The 15944-nt window shown below is 47.8% G+C and overlaps 1 protein-coding gene across 1 annotated transcript in view; it reads left to right on the forward strand.

The window, feature by feature from the left end:
• The window catches only part of LOC103280851 (uncharacterized), a 97191-nt gene that overhangs the window by 69198 nt on the left and 12049 nt on the right, over positions 1–15944 (forward strand). Inside the window, exons 38-44 of the mRNA XM_062976995.1 lie at positions 140–310; positions 1426–1553; positions 2506–2774; positions 4305–4516; positions 7270–7414; positions 8872–9122; positions 15477–15606. Of these exons, the coding sequence (XP_062833065.1) occupies positions 140–310; positions 1426–1553; positions 2506–2774; positions 4305–4516; positions 7270–7414; positions 8872–9122; positions 15477–15606 (1306 nt within the window). The remainder of the gene's footprint in view (positions 1–139; positions 311–1425; positions 1554–2505; positions 2775–4304; positions 4517–7269; positions 7415–8871; positions 9123–15476; positions 15607–15944) is intronic.

A 15944-nucleotide genomic window follows, 5' to 3' on the forward strand; every position in this document is an offset into this window, starting at 1 on the left:
TGATGGTTGTATCAGGGTGCAGATGAACTGCATTCTGAAGCTGCATTCTATGGCAGTGTAGATGGGCCTGAGTGAAGGTGTGCCGAAGGGGGAGAGTTGCCAAGGCCGGAGCCCTGATGGGTCTCTTTTCCCGCTGCAGTTTGACCGGGAGAGAGCCTACGCACCGGTGGAGAGGCGCACCAGGGGTAAGAGCATTTCCGTAGGCAACGTGGGCATCTACTTAGTCGTGGAGACCGACTTTGGGCTGGTGGTGAAATACGACGGGGACCAACACCTGGAGATCAGCCTCCCGGGCACCTACTTCTCCCAGGTGAGTCTGTGGGCAGCAGGCTTTGTTTCCGTTGGCAGCAGAGCTGGCTTTGCTCCTGAAAGGGAGAGCATGCTGCTGGGCTCCTCCGTGGTTACACACAGGCACCCAAAGGGTCTTGAATCTCCCATAAGAAGAAACTTGCCAAGTTCCAGAAGATAACAAAACTGCTTGGAATAGTTTATTTATTTATTATTTATTTACAGTATTTATATTCCGCCCTTCTTTCTCACCCCGAAGGGGACTCAGGGCGGATCACATTATACACACACAGGGCAAACATTCAATGCCCATAAACACATCAACAGAGACCGAGACAGACAGACGCAGAGGCAATTTAACCTTCTCCTGAGGGGATGTTCGATTCTGGCCACAGGGGGGAGCAACTGCTTCATCATCCACTCTGGCAGCATTTCCTCACTTCCTCATTCCAACGTCGTAAATTAGTTAAACTTGCCTCCCCACTTTTATAAGTGGTACCTTATTTCCTACTTGATAGATGCAACTATCTTTCGGGTTGCTAGGTCAGTAACAAGCAGGGGCTATTTTTAATTTTTTTTAATTGACGGGTGCTCACCCCGCCACGAGCTGGCCTCGAACTCATGACCTCATGGTCAGAGTGATTTATTGCAGCAGCTGCTCACCAGCCTGCGCCACAGCCTGGTCCTTTAGGTCAGAAAATTGCCTGTCCCATCTTTCTTTGCCTAGAAAGCAGAATTCCAGCCAAGTGTTTTCCATGTGTGATTCCTCCCTCTCATTGTCATCGTAAGATAGACTGCCTCTGGAAATGGAGGCTCCATTTGATAACTCCACTATTAATGGACCCCTGAAGTGGCCTAATTTCCTTCTAATTCTACAGGTCCTCACCATGATGCAGTTCCCAAGTAAACAACATTGGTTGAGGTTCTTTGAAGGCTACTCCAAAGTTCAGACTACAACCCAGAGCAGATTCATGAGAACCAATTGATGGGTGGGGAGTACAGCTCTAGCCGGGAGAAATTTGAGGAAGGGGGCCAACCCATGCAGCCCTATAGCCCCCCCCCCCACACACACACACACACACTATGCTCCTTTGGCCATTGGGACCCTCTCTGATGCCACCTGGCTTTGTCTCCCAGGTTTGTGGCCTGTGTGGGAACTACAACAGCTTCCAGGGAGATGAGCTGATGATGCCGGACGGAACCCAGGCCCAAAATGTCACCCAGTTTGGGAACAGCTGGAAGGTGGACAGCGACAGCGATGCCAGGTAAACCCCTGGCAGGTTCAACTCCATGGCCTCTGGGGAACCCTTCCAACTCTATGATTCTATCGTGTAGAAAAGATCTATTGATTATTTTCATAGTTCTCCTGGTCCCTGCACTCAAGTCACTAAGCTGATCAACAGTTGAACTCACTGCCTCGGAGTGTTGTGGAAGCTCCTTCCTTAGAGACATTATAACAGAGGCTGGATGGGGGTGCTTTAATTCTTCTTTTTCTGCATGCCTTTTGATTCTCACCTGTCCTTGAAGAGTTTCACCTGTCACCTGGCTTCTCTTTCTTTTCTGCTGCAGACAGTATCTTTTGGCATTCTTCCCTGACAATGTTTGTAGCTTAAATCCAGAGTCTTTCTAACTCCCAGTTAATTAGGTTTAATAGCGCAAATCAATTTACCTTATTATCTTTAAATTCTACAGGGTTGGATTTTGGCATGATGGCTGGTTTAATGTTCTTGTTTAGCCTTACTTTGGTTTTGTTTGTTTGTTTTGTTTTTGCTGTGAGCATTTCTTGGTCTGTGTCACAGATTTTGGATGCGAGTAAATCATGGTCTATGCCACAATCTGCTCCTGGTCTTGTTTTTGCAGAGTAAATGGAGCTTCTCCATCTCCTGCTTCCAGTTTTGTATTCCATTTGGGTTCAATATTGGCCATCAGGGATGTCCATAACCTCTTTTCCAAATGGCACCTTCTTATGCAATGACATTAAAACAATATTAACAACAGCAACAACATGCACAGGCATTGGGCAACTGACACTTGCAAAAACCATCCACAAGATCGAAGCCTATAATTGTCTTGGGGTTAATCTCTGCCATGGAAGGAGTTAGAGGAGAGGGAGGTGTAGAAAGTGTCTCAGCTGTTCCATATGGGAGATGTAAGGGGCAGTGAGGAGGTCATTTTCATGCTCCTGACCCAGACCACTTGTGTGCCATCCCATTGCAGCTGTTTGCCAGATGACCGCCAGGACCTGGACCCTCCCTGCTCTGCCCAGCTGCGTCCGTTTGTGGAGGAGCAATGCCATGTCCTACAGTCCAGCCTCTTTGCACCCTGCCACCGCCTGGTCCGGCCAGAGCTCTTTGTCCAGACCTGCATCTATGACATGTGCAAGTACGACGGGATGCTCTCCACCCTGTGTGCCATCACCCAAGCCTATGCGGATGCCTGCAAGACCGAAGGAGTGTCCCTCAAGTGGAGAAATAGCACCTTCTGCCGTGAGTGGGGCTGGAGGAAGTTGGGGAAGGGGAAGGGGCAAGGAGAATGGCAAACATCTTGGGTCAGGTATTTGAAAAGAGGTCCCATTGAGGAGAAGGGGGCACACTTGTTTTCTGCTGCTCTCGAGACTTGGTCACAATGGGGAATGGACTCAAAGTGCAGGAAAAGAGATTCCAAATAAATAATAGGAAGAACTTCCTGGTGACTAGAGCTGTTTGGTGATGTTATATGTTTCCTGGAAGTACAGTGGAGTCTCCTTCTCTGGATGTTTTAAAGCAGAGGCTGGATGGCTATCTGTTGAGAGGGTTTGGATGGTGTCTTTCTGCCTGTCAGAAGGGGGTTGGACTGGGTGGCTTCTGTGGACCTTCCTTCTCTACGAGTCTCTCATGGACACTTTTTGAACCTTAAAATGTTATTTAGTCCATTTTTAGTGGGACAGAGTGCATCAGGTACTTTCAGAGAAACAAGTAGACAGACACACAGACTCGTTTTATAAACAGCTATATTGGTTACACAGACAAAGGGGGGAACATCACATATATTGAGCTTTCACTCACATACATTCATCATTCCTAGTCACCAACCTCCTCCATTCAGGCCTGCTGCTGGAGAAGAAAGGCGGGTGGACAAAGGCTGCATTCCTCACAGATCTGCCACACTGTTGAAAAGGAAAAGGGTCTCTTTAAGTAGCAACTTTTGGTTATCCATTGCTTGGCTATTTAGATAAGCTCTGTCATTCAGCCCAGACCTACTGGAGCCTCATCAGTTGCAGAACAGATAGTTGTTTAACTTCTTTCTTAATGTGGCCTTGTCTTTGACTATGTAAACATGTGTTGTTTAGACCCCAAAGTTCTCAAGTCAGTTCAACAGCTTTCTCATTAGCACTTTTCATGCCAAAATTGATCAAATTCTTCACCTCCTTTGTGTTGGATTATGGTTGTATGTGTATGAAATGTAAATCAAGTGTTTTCTGCTGTTGTACAAGAGTGTGTGTTTCAGTAATGAAACAGTTAACAGCAGGCTAGTTTTGACTGACAGCCTGCTATGACCAATCAGGCATGATTTCTGGCCTTGGAGGTCGGGGACTTCCTGCAGACTGAGGAATGTGCTTTCTTATCTCTGTGTGTTGAGCTGGAGCTTGCCGAGCGAAGAGGCTATAGAAGAATGCCAACTCAGAGCGATGGCTTTTGCTGTGCTTTGTAAATATGTATTATACATATTGAAATAAATGTTTGGATTTCAGACAACAGATGTGTTTGAGTCTGACATTAAAGAGGAATTGGTGTGGAAGCCGATTGCAACCAATTAATCAGGGTGCTGGAGAAGATGATTGATGGAGTTTGAAGAAACCTACCCAGCACTCACCCTGACCTCCATGCTGACACTTTGTCCATAATGCAGTTTTCCACATTCTATTATTTGGATGGTGTCTTCAGCCTTACCAGGTCATTATAGGCTGAGCCAGACCCCACATTATTCATTCAGTCCATTCCTTACAAGTCCATGACCCCGTGGTTCTCTCCCCGCAGCCCTTCCGTGCCCACCGAACAGCCACTACACTGACTGCGCCTCCCCCTGCCCCGCAACCTGCACCGACATTTACGCCAAGGACCTTTGCGAGAAGCCAGCCGGGCAGTGCCTGGAAGGGTGTGCCTGCGACGAGGGGCATGTCCTCAGTGATGACCAATGCGTGCCGCTCAGCGAGTGTGGGTGCCACGACAAGGACGACAACTACTACAAAGTGAGCCCTCCGATCCTCCTCCTCCATGGGATGGGACTGGGACTGGGACATCATTATTGTGCGGGATGGTGAATTCACTCTTGGTTTTACTTGCTGCTCTGCCCACTCTGAATGGATCCGGCAGATCTGTCCATTCTGGGTCCATAACTTCCAGAGTTGCGTAGAGATTGGTATATGTATACGTAAGTCTAACAAGTTCAGTCCCAAAATGGGGAAATGGGGAAAATACCAGTAGAGTCTTAATGTCACACTGCAGGAGCTTGTTAGCAGAAAGAAGGCCACTCACAACAGATTTGATTGGAGATGGCTGTATTTGCAATTATCTCTACAGAAGAAAAAGACTTGTTTTTAAAGCCCTCACCCCCCTCGTTCCCAAGTCTGCGCTTCCGGAAAGTTCCACAACTTGGTCTCCAATGCCATCTGCTGGTCCAGGCTGTCAATGTCAGGGAGAGAGTTTATGAGATTCTCCGGATGTCAAAATTCGAACCCTGACAGGACAACCTCGCCGCCCCCTATCAAAAACTGGGCCAGCTTATTGATGGGTCAATTGATATACTGAGCCTTATCTCTTGTCCAAACAAGGAACCATTTCTGAGGCAAGTGGCAAAATAATAATAACAACAACAACAACAACAACAATAATAATAACAATAATAAAACTTTATTTATATCCCGCCACCATCTCCCCATGGGGACTCGGGGCAGCTCACATGGGGCAAGGCCCAACCAGCATAATTTACAAAAACAACAGCATAAATACATTGCATCATATACAAAAAATAAAACACAGTAAGACAATGAAACAGGAGTTAATACAGCGATAATAATATCAATCAACCACAAAAGGCAGAAAGCACAGTCCTTGTTTGAGAAACCCAACAGAAGGACAGAACCCTTCTATTCTCCCCATTTTAGGCCCACTTTTGACCCTTTTTAATGCCTTGGGAGGATGATGGTGGTGGCAAGAAGGGTCTAACCCTCTGAATCAACATTGGTGATGTCCCCTCTCTGTAAGGTGATGTTCAATCTATCCATAGGTCATCTCAAAATGAATAATTTTGGCCCAAAAGCTTGCCTTTGACCTATACATGAGGTTGACTTGTACATGAGTATATCCAGTACTTCATGCCCCTCTGTCCCTTTCCCCAATAGTAGGACCCAAGGCAGTTCTGTTGTTGTGGCTGCTTTTTTGTGTGTGTGTGTGTGTGTGTCAGGAGCAACCAGAGTTGCTTCTGGAGTGAGAGAATTGGCCGTCTGCAAGGACGTTGCCCAGGGGACATTGCCCGGATGTTTTGATGTTTTTACCATCCTTGTGGGAGGCTTCTCTCATGTCCCCGCATGGAGCTGGAGCTGATAGAGGGAGCTCATCCGCACTCTCCCCAGGTGGGATTCGAACCTGGCAGCTTTCAGGTCAGCAACCCAACCTTCAAGTCACTTAGTCCACTACGCCATCTGGGGGCTCCGTTACTGGTGTTGTTGGCTGCTGTTACTGGTGTTATGTTGACCTCAGTTTATGGCGGCCCCATGGATGACCAACTCCCACTCCAAGACTGCCGGTCATCAGCCTCCCTGCTCAGGCCTTGCAAAGCAGCTGCCCTTCTCGGGTCTTTCAAGGCTTCTTTGGTGGCGTCAATCTCCCCATCATGCAATCTCCCTCTTTTCCTACTCCCTTGACCAAGCATTATTATATTTTTCATAGAGTCACATTCCTTTCGCATTCATCCAAAATAAAGCAGGCCCTGGGTGTTTCTACATTGTTGAATCAGTTGGATTGATGCCACTTCAACTGTCCTGGCTCTGTAGTGTGGAATCCTGGAAGTTGTAGTGTGGTGAGGCACCAGTGCTCTTTGGCTAAGAAAACTGATGATTTGGTAAAACTACAACTCCCAGGACTCCATGGCAGTAGAAGTGGTGTCAGACTGCGTTAATTTTGCAGTGTAGTTTTATCAGTGCCTACTCTACAGATTTTAATAGGCGTGATGACAGGGTTCCATAATCTACTTGCTGCCAATTTTTAATTCACTTGTCACTGCTTCCTCAAAGAATCTTCACAACAGTATTGTGAAAATGCTGTCGCAAGATAGCTTGCAAGATAGAGCCAATGATAAAAAGTTAAAATATTTTTAAACAAGTCATCATATTAAAACATTTGTTCATACCTGGCTATTTTTTAAAAAATATATCATTTTTATTGACTATCAGTCAATAAATTGTTTTCCATACATTTTTATTATGCCTTTCAAAAAAAATTCACACAAAGGAAAAACGGGGATGAGGGCTGTGGAGCTCCAATTAATACATTGCAATAATTGACTTGGAATATGTAGAATGACAACGGAACGGCCCTGGACTATGATTTTTGGATGACGTGATTTTAATATTGAATGCAATGTTTTTAAATGTTTAATATATACTAATTTTAAGTTTACTATGTGTTTTAAGGCATCTAATAGTTGCCATACGTAAGCCGCCTTGAGTCCCCTGCAGGGTAGAGAAAGGTGGGGTAGAAATGGGATAAAATAAAATAAATAGTATTAGTTGCACTCCCTGTTGAGTCACTTGGGCTTGAGGTGAGAACTCAGGCTAGAATCTAGTTCATAAAGATCTGCTGGAATCAATAGGCAAAGGGAGAGTAAGAAGGGACCCCCAGCCTTGAAGCGGCCACCAAGAAGGCCCTGCCTCTTGAGGTCCCATCGGGCCTTTGAACCCCTGCCGAGCTCATATTCCTGAAATGTCTCCTTCCCTTCTGGCAGGTGGGGGAGACCTGGGTGACCCGGCACTGCAGCCAGAAATGCCGCTGCCGCCCGGGAGGCCTCCTCAAGTGCCAGAGCTTCGGGTGTGACGTCGGGGAGATCTGCCAGCTCAAGAACAACGGGAAGTACGGCTGCAAACCAACAGGTACTTTACTGCACAGGAAACCACGTGATGGAAGGAATAGAAGCATTGCAGTTTGGGGACAAAAGGGACCCAAGCAGGAATGAGAAGAAGTCACAGGCTGCACCAGACCCTTTGCAACCATTCTTGGTAGGAATCCAGAATGTGTTCAGGGCAGGAAATGGTGAATGATTCAGGTGGGAAGGAAAAGGGCTGGACTCTTGGAGCCTCCCATTCCTGCATCTAATGGAAAATGCACACGGCATGCATGGCCTGCATTTTATAGAAGTACTAGCTGTGCCCAGCCACGCGTTGCTGTGGCAAAGTCTGGTGGTATAGGAAATAAAGTATTGAGGAATTGTTGGTAGTTAAGGTAAAGGGTAAAGGTTTTCCCCTGACGGAGCTTAGCCTTCTAACTGGCAGCAATTGGATAAAAACAATTATTCCTCTCCCTCTAATTAGGACTTTATTTTTCTTTTCTTTTTGTTGTATGAACGTAGAGGCATGGATGAGGGGTTCTGCTGCCAAGTTTAGTGTTTCTGGGATGTGTAGTTTTGTTGTTTTGTCCTAGGCCGAAATTTCATTACCCTTTTATATAGATAGATAGAGCTGAGAGGGACCCCAAGGGCCATCTAGTCCAATCCCCTGCTGGTTCAGGAATCCATTGCTATGACGCCATGACAGATTTTTTTTTCATGTCAGGAGCAACCTGAGTTGTTTCTGGAGTGAGAGAATTGGCCATCTGCAAGGACGTTGCCCAGGGGACGCCGGATGTTTTTGATGTTTTTACCATCCTTGTGGGAGGCTTCTCTCATGTCCCCGCATGGAGCTGGAGCTGATAGAGGGAGCTCATCCACGCTCTCCCTGGGTGGGATTCGAACCTGGCAGCCTTCAGGTCAGCAACCCAACCTTCAAGTCATGAGGCTTTTATCCCCTAGGCCACCAGAGGCTCTGGAATGCAATTTGACACTACTTTAACTGCCATGGTTCCATGGTATGGAATACTGGGAAGTGTAGGTACCAGGACTTCCTGCTTCTTAGCGGGGGGTTGGACTAGATGGCCCATGAGGGCCATCTAGTCCAACTCTAGTCTTCCAACTCTACTATTCTATGATTCTATGATTCTATGACTTTTTGGCATACAGGGTTAGATGCCATGCATAATTGTAATCCATAGCAGTTAAAGTGGTGTCAAAGTGCATTAATTCTACAGTTCAGATGCACCCATGGACATCCATGCTCTTCTAAAAGCATCCAAAGAAGCAGAATCTATGGGATAGTCTGTTCCGCTGCTGAACAACCCTCACACCAAAAACATGCAAGTCCTTCCTTGTAGCAGCTAGATAGCTGCATAATTTTAGCAATATACCTTATTTTAAAATCTGCTTCTTTTTATTAGCATTGTTCTTTTACTATGTTTTCTTTTGGGGGGAATAAAAAATAGCGAAAGTATTTTATATGCCATCTCTCCTGCCCGGCAGGCTTTGGGAAGTGCCTGGTGACAGGGGACCCCCACTACTTCTCCTTCGACGGCCTGCAGCACCACTTCCAAGGGAAGCACACCTATGTGGTCACCCAAAGCCGCCCGGACGCTCCTGAGCGCTTGGAGCCCTTCAGCATCGAGGGGGAGAACAAGGCGGAAGGGACGAACAGCAAGATCACCTTCCTCAAGGAGCTGAAGGTCTCCGTCTACAACCACACCGTGCTCCTCAGGCAGCGAAAGAAGCTGGTGGTAAGGACTCATTGCAAACATCCGCCTGTCTATTCATACAGTCATGATGTCAGGACCTTGGGGCAAGATGAGGATGATGGGGAGGAGGGTTTCCTCCCAGCAGCAGAATCTGAGCCCCAGGTGGATGAGCAACCTGACACTAGAGAGAATGCTTCTGCTGAGCAGGAGCAGGACCCTTCGAGAATGGAAGCACCTGAGTCTGGGCAGGATGAGGCTCTTCAGGAGAAGGAGCAGGAGTTCACTCTCCCCACCCTACTTCATCTTAGGGTTGATGCCATTCAGCTGCAGAGGTCCAATCGGCTGGCTCAAAAGAGTATTGCAACCATAAGGACTTTTATAATAATAATAATAATAATAATAATAATAATAATAATAATAATAATAATAAAACTTTATTTATACCCCGCCACCATCTCCCCAAAGGGACTCGGGGCGGCTTACATGGGGCCCTGCCCAGGACAATACAATATAACACAACAAAACAACATATCATAATACAATTAACCAATACAATTGATGAAATATACAGTACAGCACAGAATCAAGAAAGCAATCTAACAGGGGCGAGCCACATGAACACTAAGTTAAAAACTCAGGGGGAGAAAGGGATCAAGATAAAAACCTCAGGGAACAGGGACATCAGATAACGAAACAGTCTAGGGGATAAATGTTGAGGGGAGTGACAAAAGAACAGTTACTCTCCGAAGGCACATCAGAATAGCCATGTTTTTAAATCTTTCCTAAAGGCTAAAAGAGTGGGGGCTTGCCTAATTTCACTAGGCAGTGAGTTCCACAAACGGGGGGCCACAGCAGAAAAGGCCCTCTCCCTTGTTCCCACAAGGCGAGCCTGAGATATAGGAAGCGGTGACAGGAGAGTCTCCCCCGATGAACGTAGGGATCGGGCAGGTTTATAGAGGGAGATACGGTCACAAAGGTAGGTGGGTCCCAAACCGTTTAGGGCTTTATAGATGATGGTCTGCACCTTGAATTGGGACCGGAAGATGAACGGCAGCCAGTGGAGCTCCTTAAACAAGGGAGTGGATCTCTCCCTGTAACTCGCCCCCGTTATTAATCTGGCAGCCGAGCGTTGGACCAATTGTAACTTCCGGGCCGTCTTCAAGCAAAGCCCCACGTAGAGCGCATTACAGTAGTCCAGTCTAGAGGTGACTAAGGCATGGGCCACCGTGGTCAAGTCAGACTTCACGAGGTAGGGTCGCAGTTGACGCACAAGTTTGAGTTGCACGAAAGCCCTCCCGGCCACCGCTGACACCTGAGCCTCAAGTGTCAACGCTGAGTCCAGGAGGACCCCCAAACTGCAGACCTGTGATTTCAGGGGGGGTGCAACCCCGTTCAGCACAGGTTGCCACCCAATACCCCGATCCGACGCGCGACTGACCAGGAGGGCCTCTGTCTTGTCAGGATTGATCCTCAGCTTGTTCCTCCTCATCCAGTCCGCCAGAGCGGCCAGGCACTGGTTCAGCATCCGAGGGGCTTCCTTGGAATTAGATGGAAACGAATAGTGGATCTGTGTGTCATCTGCGTAGAGATGGCAACACCCTCCAAAACTTCGGATGACCTCTCCCAGCGGTTTCATGTAGATGTTAAATAGCATGGGGGATAGAATAGACCCTTGCGGGACCCCACAGGTCAATGGCCAGGGGTCCGAGCAGGTGTCCCCCAGCTTCACCATTTGGGAATGACCCTCCAGGAAGGACTGGAGCCACAGCAGAACTGTGCCACCGAGCCCCATCCCGGAGAGCCTCCCCAGAAGGATACCATGGTCGATGGTATCGAAAGCCGCTGAGATGTCCAAGAGAACTAGCAGGGTCACACTCCCCCTGTCCAGCTCCCTGCGGAGGTCATCCACCAAGGTGACCAAAGCTGTCTCGGTGCTGTGCCCAGGCCTGAAACCCGACTGCGAGCGGTCCAGAAAATCTGTGTCATCAAGGAATTCCTGGAGCTGCGTGGCAACCACCCGCTCCAGAACCTTGCCCAGAAACGGGAGGTTGGAGATTGGTCTGTAGTTGTTACATACAGATGGGTCTAATGTGGTCTTTTTTAGTAGTGGTTTTACTACTGCTTGCTTAAAGCAGGATGGAACTTACCCCTGCCCCAAGGAGGCATTTATTATAGCCACAAACCAGTCCAACAACCCCTCTTTGGCTAGCTTAACCAGCCAAGAGGGACAAGGATCCAGAGCGCAAGTGGTCGCCCTCACAGACCCAAGAATCCCCTCCACGCCATCAGGAAGAACAAGCCGGAAAGAATCCCACAAAATCGGACAGACAGGTACCTCGGTCATCTCCGCTGGGACTACAATTAAGCTGGAGTCCAACTCATGGCGTATCTGAGCAACTTTGCCTGAAAAATGGTGCGCGAAATCACTGCACCGAGTTGCCAAGTCATCAGGAAGCCCCTGGGTCTCAGGAGGCCGCAGGAGCTCCCCAACAACTCGGAACAACTCCGATGGCCTATTGGCCGCAGACGCTATGCGAGCAGTCGTGAAAGCTTTCCTGGCTGCTCGCAAAGCCAAGGAGTAAGCCTTAATAGTGGCTTTAGCCCGTGCTTGGTCAGACACCTCCCGAGATTTCCTCCAGATGCACTCTAGTCCCTTCCTCGCACGCTTCATCACAGCCAGCTCCTCGGTGAACCAAGGAGTCAACGTGACTCTACGCAACGAGAGGGAACGTTCGGGAGCGATCGTGTTCAGTGCCCTTGTCAGCTCACTATTATAGCGATCAGCCAGATCATCGACAGGATCGCCAGTCTCCAGGACAGGAAGATCCCCAAGAGACCTCAGAAGTCCATCCGGATCCATCAGCCTCCTGGGGCGGACCATCTTAATGGGTCCACCACCCCTGCGGAGGTTAGAAGGCACGGCAAAACTTAAACAGATCAGATAATGGTCAGACCATGACAATGGAAGAATGTTTTGCTCTTCCACTCTGACTGCCCCACCGTCCACAATAAAAACAAGGTCCAAAGTGTGTCCCGCCTGATGTGTGGGCCCAGATATAACTTGAGACAGCCCCATGGTTGTCATGGCAACCATGAAATCCTGAGCTGCACCTGTCAATGTGATCTTGGCATGAATGTTAAAGTCTCCCAAAACTATAAGTTGTTGGGAGACAAGGGCCACATTAGAGACCACTTCTGCTAGCTCGGACAGGGAGACTGCTGGGTCGCGGGGTGGACGGTACACCAGCAGAATCCCCAAGCTGTCTCGGGCTCCCACCTTCAGGAAAACACACTCGAACCTCGAAGATTGCGGAACGGCGCATCTGATCAGGGCGATGGACTTCCGAAAGATCACCGCGACTCCTCCTCCCCGCCCCCCAACCCTGGCCTGTTGATGCACCCCGAAACCTGGAGGACACAGCTGGGTGAGATTCACACCACCCAGCTCATCCAGCCACGTCTCGGTGATGCATGCCAGATCCGCCCCCTCATCCAGGACCAAATCCTGGATGACAGTTGTTTTACCATTGACGGATCTGGCGTTCAAAAGCAGGACCTTAAGGTTGGGGGGTCTGTCCTGAAGACTAACACACCTAATCCTCTCCAGGGTCGCAAAAACTCTGTTGCGCTTCTCCCTGGGTTGATAGTGACCGTTCTTTCTCCTCCCCCATACCACCTCAATGGAGCCACGTCCATGAGAGCCCTCTTCCCCCTGATGGAATGGCTGGATGGAGTTGCCATTTGTAGGGGCTAGTCAGCTGTCCTGAAAAGGAAAGCTTCCAGAAGTGCTTGTTCGTTTAAAAAAGGGGCCTCTCTCCACTGAAGGGGGAGTGGAGTCGACTGATTTGGCCTCGTCTGATAAGGGAAGGGGACTGAACAAGAGCGGAGACTGGTTGTGGGACTGGGAGGTAGCATAAGCATGGCTTAGAATTGGGGAATCTTGCATATCAATGTTCAGCCCAATATCCAAGGGGCGAATCAATGGGTCTACTAGTACCCTCCTAAGAGTGATGCCCCACTGTTGTAATTTGGGCCCACATAAAAACAATTTTTCCTTTAACATTTTATCTTCCAATCCAATAATAAGACACATGGGGCGGTTCCAGGATTGGTACTCTCTACGAAGCCAGTCAATGGTCTTGATCTTCACTTCCGACCAGCTTATAGATAGAATTTGTGAGAGAGATGTCTGGACCGCTCGTTTACCGTGTTTCCCCGAAAATAAGACAGTGTCTTATATTAATTTTTGCTCCCAAAGATGCTCTAGGTCTTATTTTCAGGGGGTGTCTTATTTTTCCATGAAGAAGAATTAACATTTATTGTTGAACAAAAAAACGATCATTTATTATATACTGTACAGTAGTTGTCATCACAAACCAGCATAACCAGACAAAATGTGAATCCTATCAAGAATTTCTTGTTACTACCATTATTTCCATGTACAACTGGTATGTACATTTACTGATCCTGCATGCTCTGGTGTTCTGTTTGGCAGGCACTGGGCATGCTCCCAAACAAAATCTTTGCTAGGTCTTACTTTTGGGGGAGGCCTTATATTTAGCAATTCAGCAAAACTTCTACTAGGTCTTATTTTCTAGGGATGTCTTATTTTAGGGGAAACAGGGTAGATGACCATCTGCCACTGTTCAGTGATGAGTCTGAAACTTCCACTGCAACCTTATTTGTTTGTAAAAGATGTTGTGAATTGCAGGAAGTATCCAAAAACTGTCCAACCAATTCAGAGGACAGCTCATTGTTCAGCTTCTGCAGGACACTGTTGGTTTCCTTCCTGTCAACCCTCTCCAGACCCTCTCCCCCAGATGAAAACCCACCCCCCTCCCTAGCCACTTCAGGACCTGATCCAATGACTGCCTTCTGTTCCTTGAGCCTTATCCCTCCCCGACCTTCCAGTGTACTTGATTCCTCATTCGTGTTAATGAGACTGGCTGGTATAGTTGTTATAATGTCTGTAGGGGAAGGATTTTTCACAATCAGAATCAGAAGCAGCATAAAGGGCTGGCGTTCGTAACAGCTCATTGCTGGAAGCAATGGTTGTGTTGGTGTTACAGTATTATTTGGTGACCCTTGTCCCTTGGAACACACTGTTTGGATTTTGAACTTGGACTTTTTGGTGAAACTCTGTGTATCTGACCTTCTGGAAAGGACTTTGCTTTGCTTGCCCCTTTTCCTTGGAAGGACTACAGCTTGAATCTCGGTTTGTTTCAACTACGCTTTGGAAGAAAGGCTGTAACCCTGACACATAGACTTCTAGAGCTGGGTGAGAGCCCAAGGGCCATCCAGTTCAATCCCTTCTACCTGGCAAGAAGAAACAATCCAAACCCTTCCAACAGATGGTCATCTGATCTCTGCTTGAAGACCTTCAAAGAAGGTAGTAGACTCCACCAGACTCCAAGGCAGCTTATTCCACTGTCAAGCAGCTCTTACCTTAAAGAAATTCTTCCTAATGTTTAGCTGGAGTCTCTTTCTCTCCAATTTGAACACATTGCTCCATTGGGTCCTAGTCTCCAGAGCAGCACAAGAACAAGCTTGACTCCCCCTCAACCCAAATTTCAAATATCCAAACACGGCCATCATGTCCACTTCTTTCAGCCTCCTTTTCTCAAGCTAAAAATTCCCAGCTACCTCAGCTGCTTCTCGTAGGGCTTGGTTTCTAAAGCCAAGATCTTCCTCCTGCTGATGTTTTAAGGCGTACTCAAGATCCATTAGGTATGCACTCAAGCATTTTGGCCACAGCATAAGGTCCACCCTGCATACACTGAATTCCTTAAGTGTATTCAGGGTCTGGATCAAGAACATCAAAGGTCCCACTCCCACTCTGTTCTGTGTTGGACAAACCTCTCCTGGAATAATGATCTTGTGTCCAGTTCTGAGCAAAGCAATTCAAGAAGATGAACAAGATGGAAGGTGTCCAGAGAAGGCCCACCAACATGATCAAAGCTCTGGAAACTGAATCCCTCTGAGGAGCAGTTCTGGGGAGATGTTTAGATGGAGATGTTTAGACCGGGAAGAGAAGGTTGAGAGGAGGTGACAGGAGAGCCATGCTTGGATATCATATTGAGGAAAGGGCATCTTCCCACATCTTATGCAAGAAAGACCTTCTAATATTGAGGTAGAATCCTTTACCTTGTGATTTGAATCTATTAAGCCATACCCTGGCCTTTGGAGCAGCAGAAAGCACCCTTCTCCAGCCCTCTTCTTGGTGGCCTCCCTTCAGACATTTAAAATGGGTTAGGTCATGCCCCCTTCTCTCTGCCCCCTCTTCTCCAAGCCAAACATCCCCTGGTCCTTAAGACATTTCTTATGAGCTCCTTGGCTTTCTTGGATCCTGCCCTTTTTTGGAACATTTCTGAGACCCTTCTCCCTCGTTCCTTTCAGGTGGACGGCGTGAAGACGGTTCCCCCGGCGCAGCCCCACGAAGGCCTCCGCATTCTGCAGCGAGCAACAAGGATTTTCCTGGACACAGATTTTGGCCTTTCCGTCAGCTTTGATGGAGCTGAGAATGCAGGTAATGGAGGCTTGATAGTTTTTAGGTGGTGCTTTCAAGGCAGATGATTGAAACCACAGACTCAAGATTAATCCATCAATCTACTAGCCTTTTCCTGAAAGTCCTAGATAGAGTTTGCAAAGTGTACATCTCTGCATGCAGAGTTGCACAACCCTACTTTGTGTGACATAACAAAGATTCAAAGGGCAATGCTGCATGCCTGGGCAACCATGGACCACATGCATGATATATCCATGTTCAATGTGCAGCCATGTGCAGTGCTGTGGCCCCCAGACTCAAGGACCCAAGGGGCCTGCCCTCAGAAGAAAGGCACCCATTGGGAACATTGGGTGCATTTC

Source organism: Anolis carolinensis, chromosome 3, assembly GCF_035594765.1.
Source record: "Anolis carolinensis isolate JA03-04 chromosome 3, rAnoCar3.1.pri, whole genome shotgun sequence".
Lineage (NCBI taxonomy): Eukaryota > Metazoa > Chordata > Lepidosauria > Squamata > Dactyloidae > Anolis > Anolis carolinensis.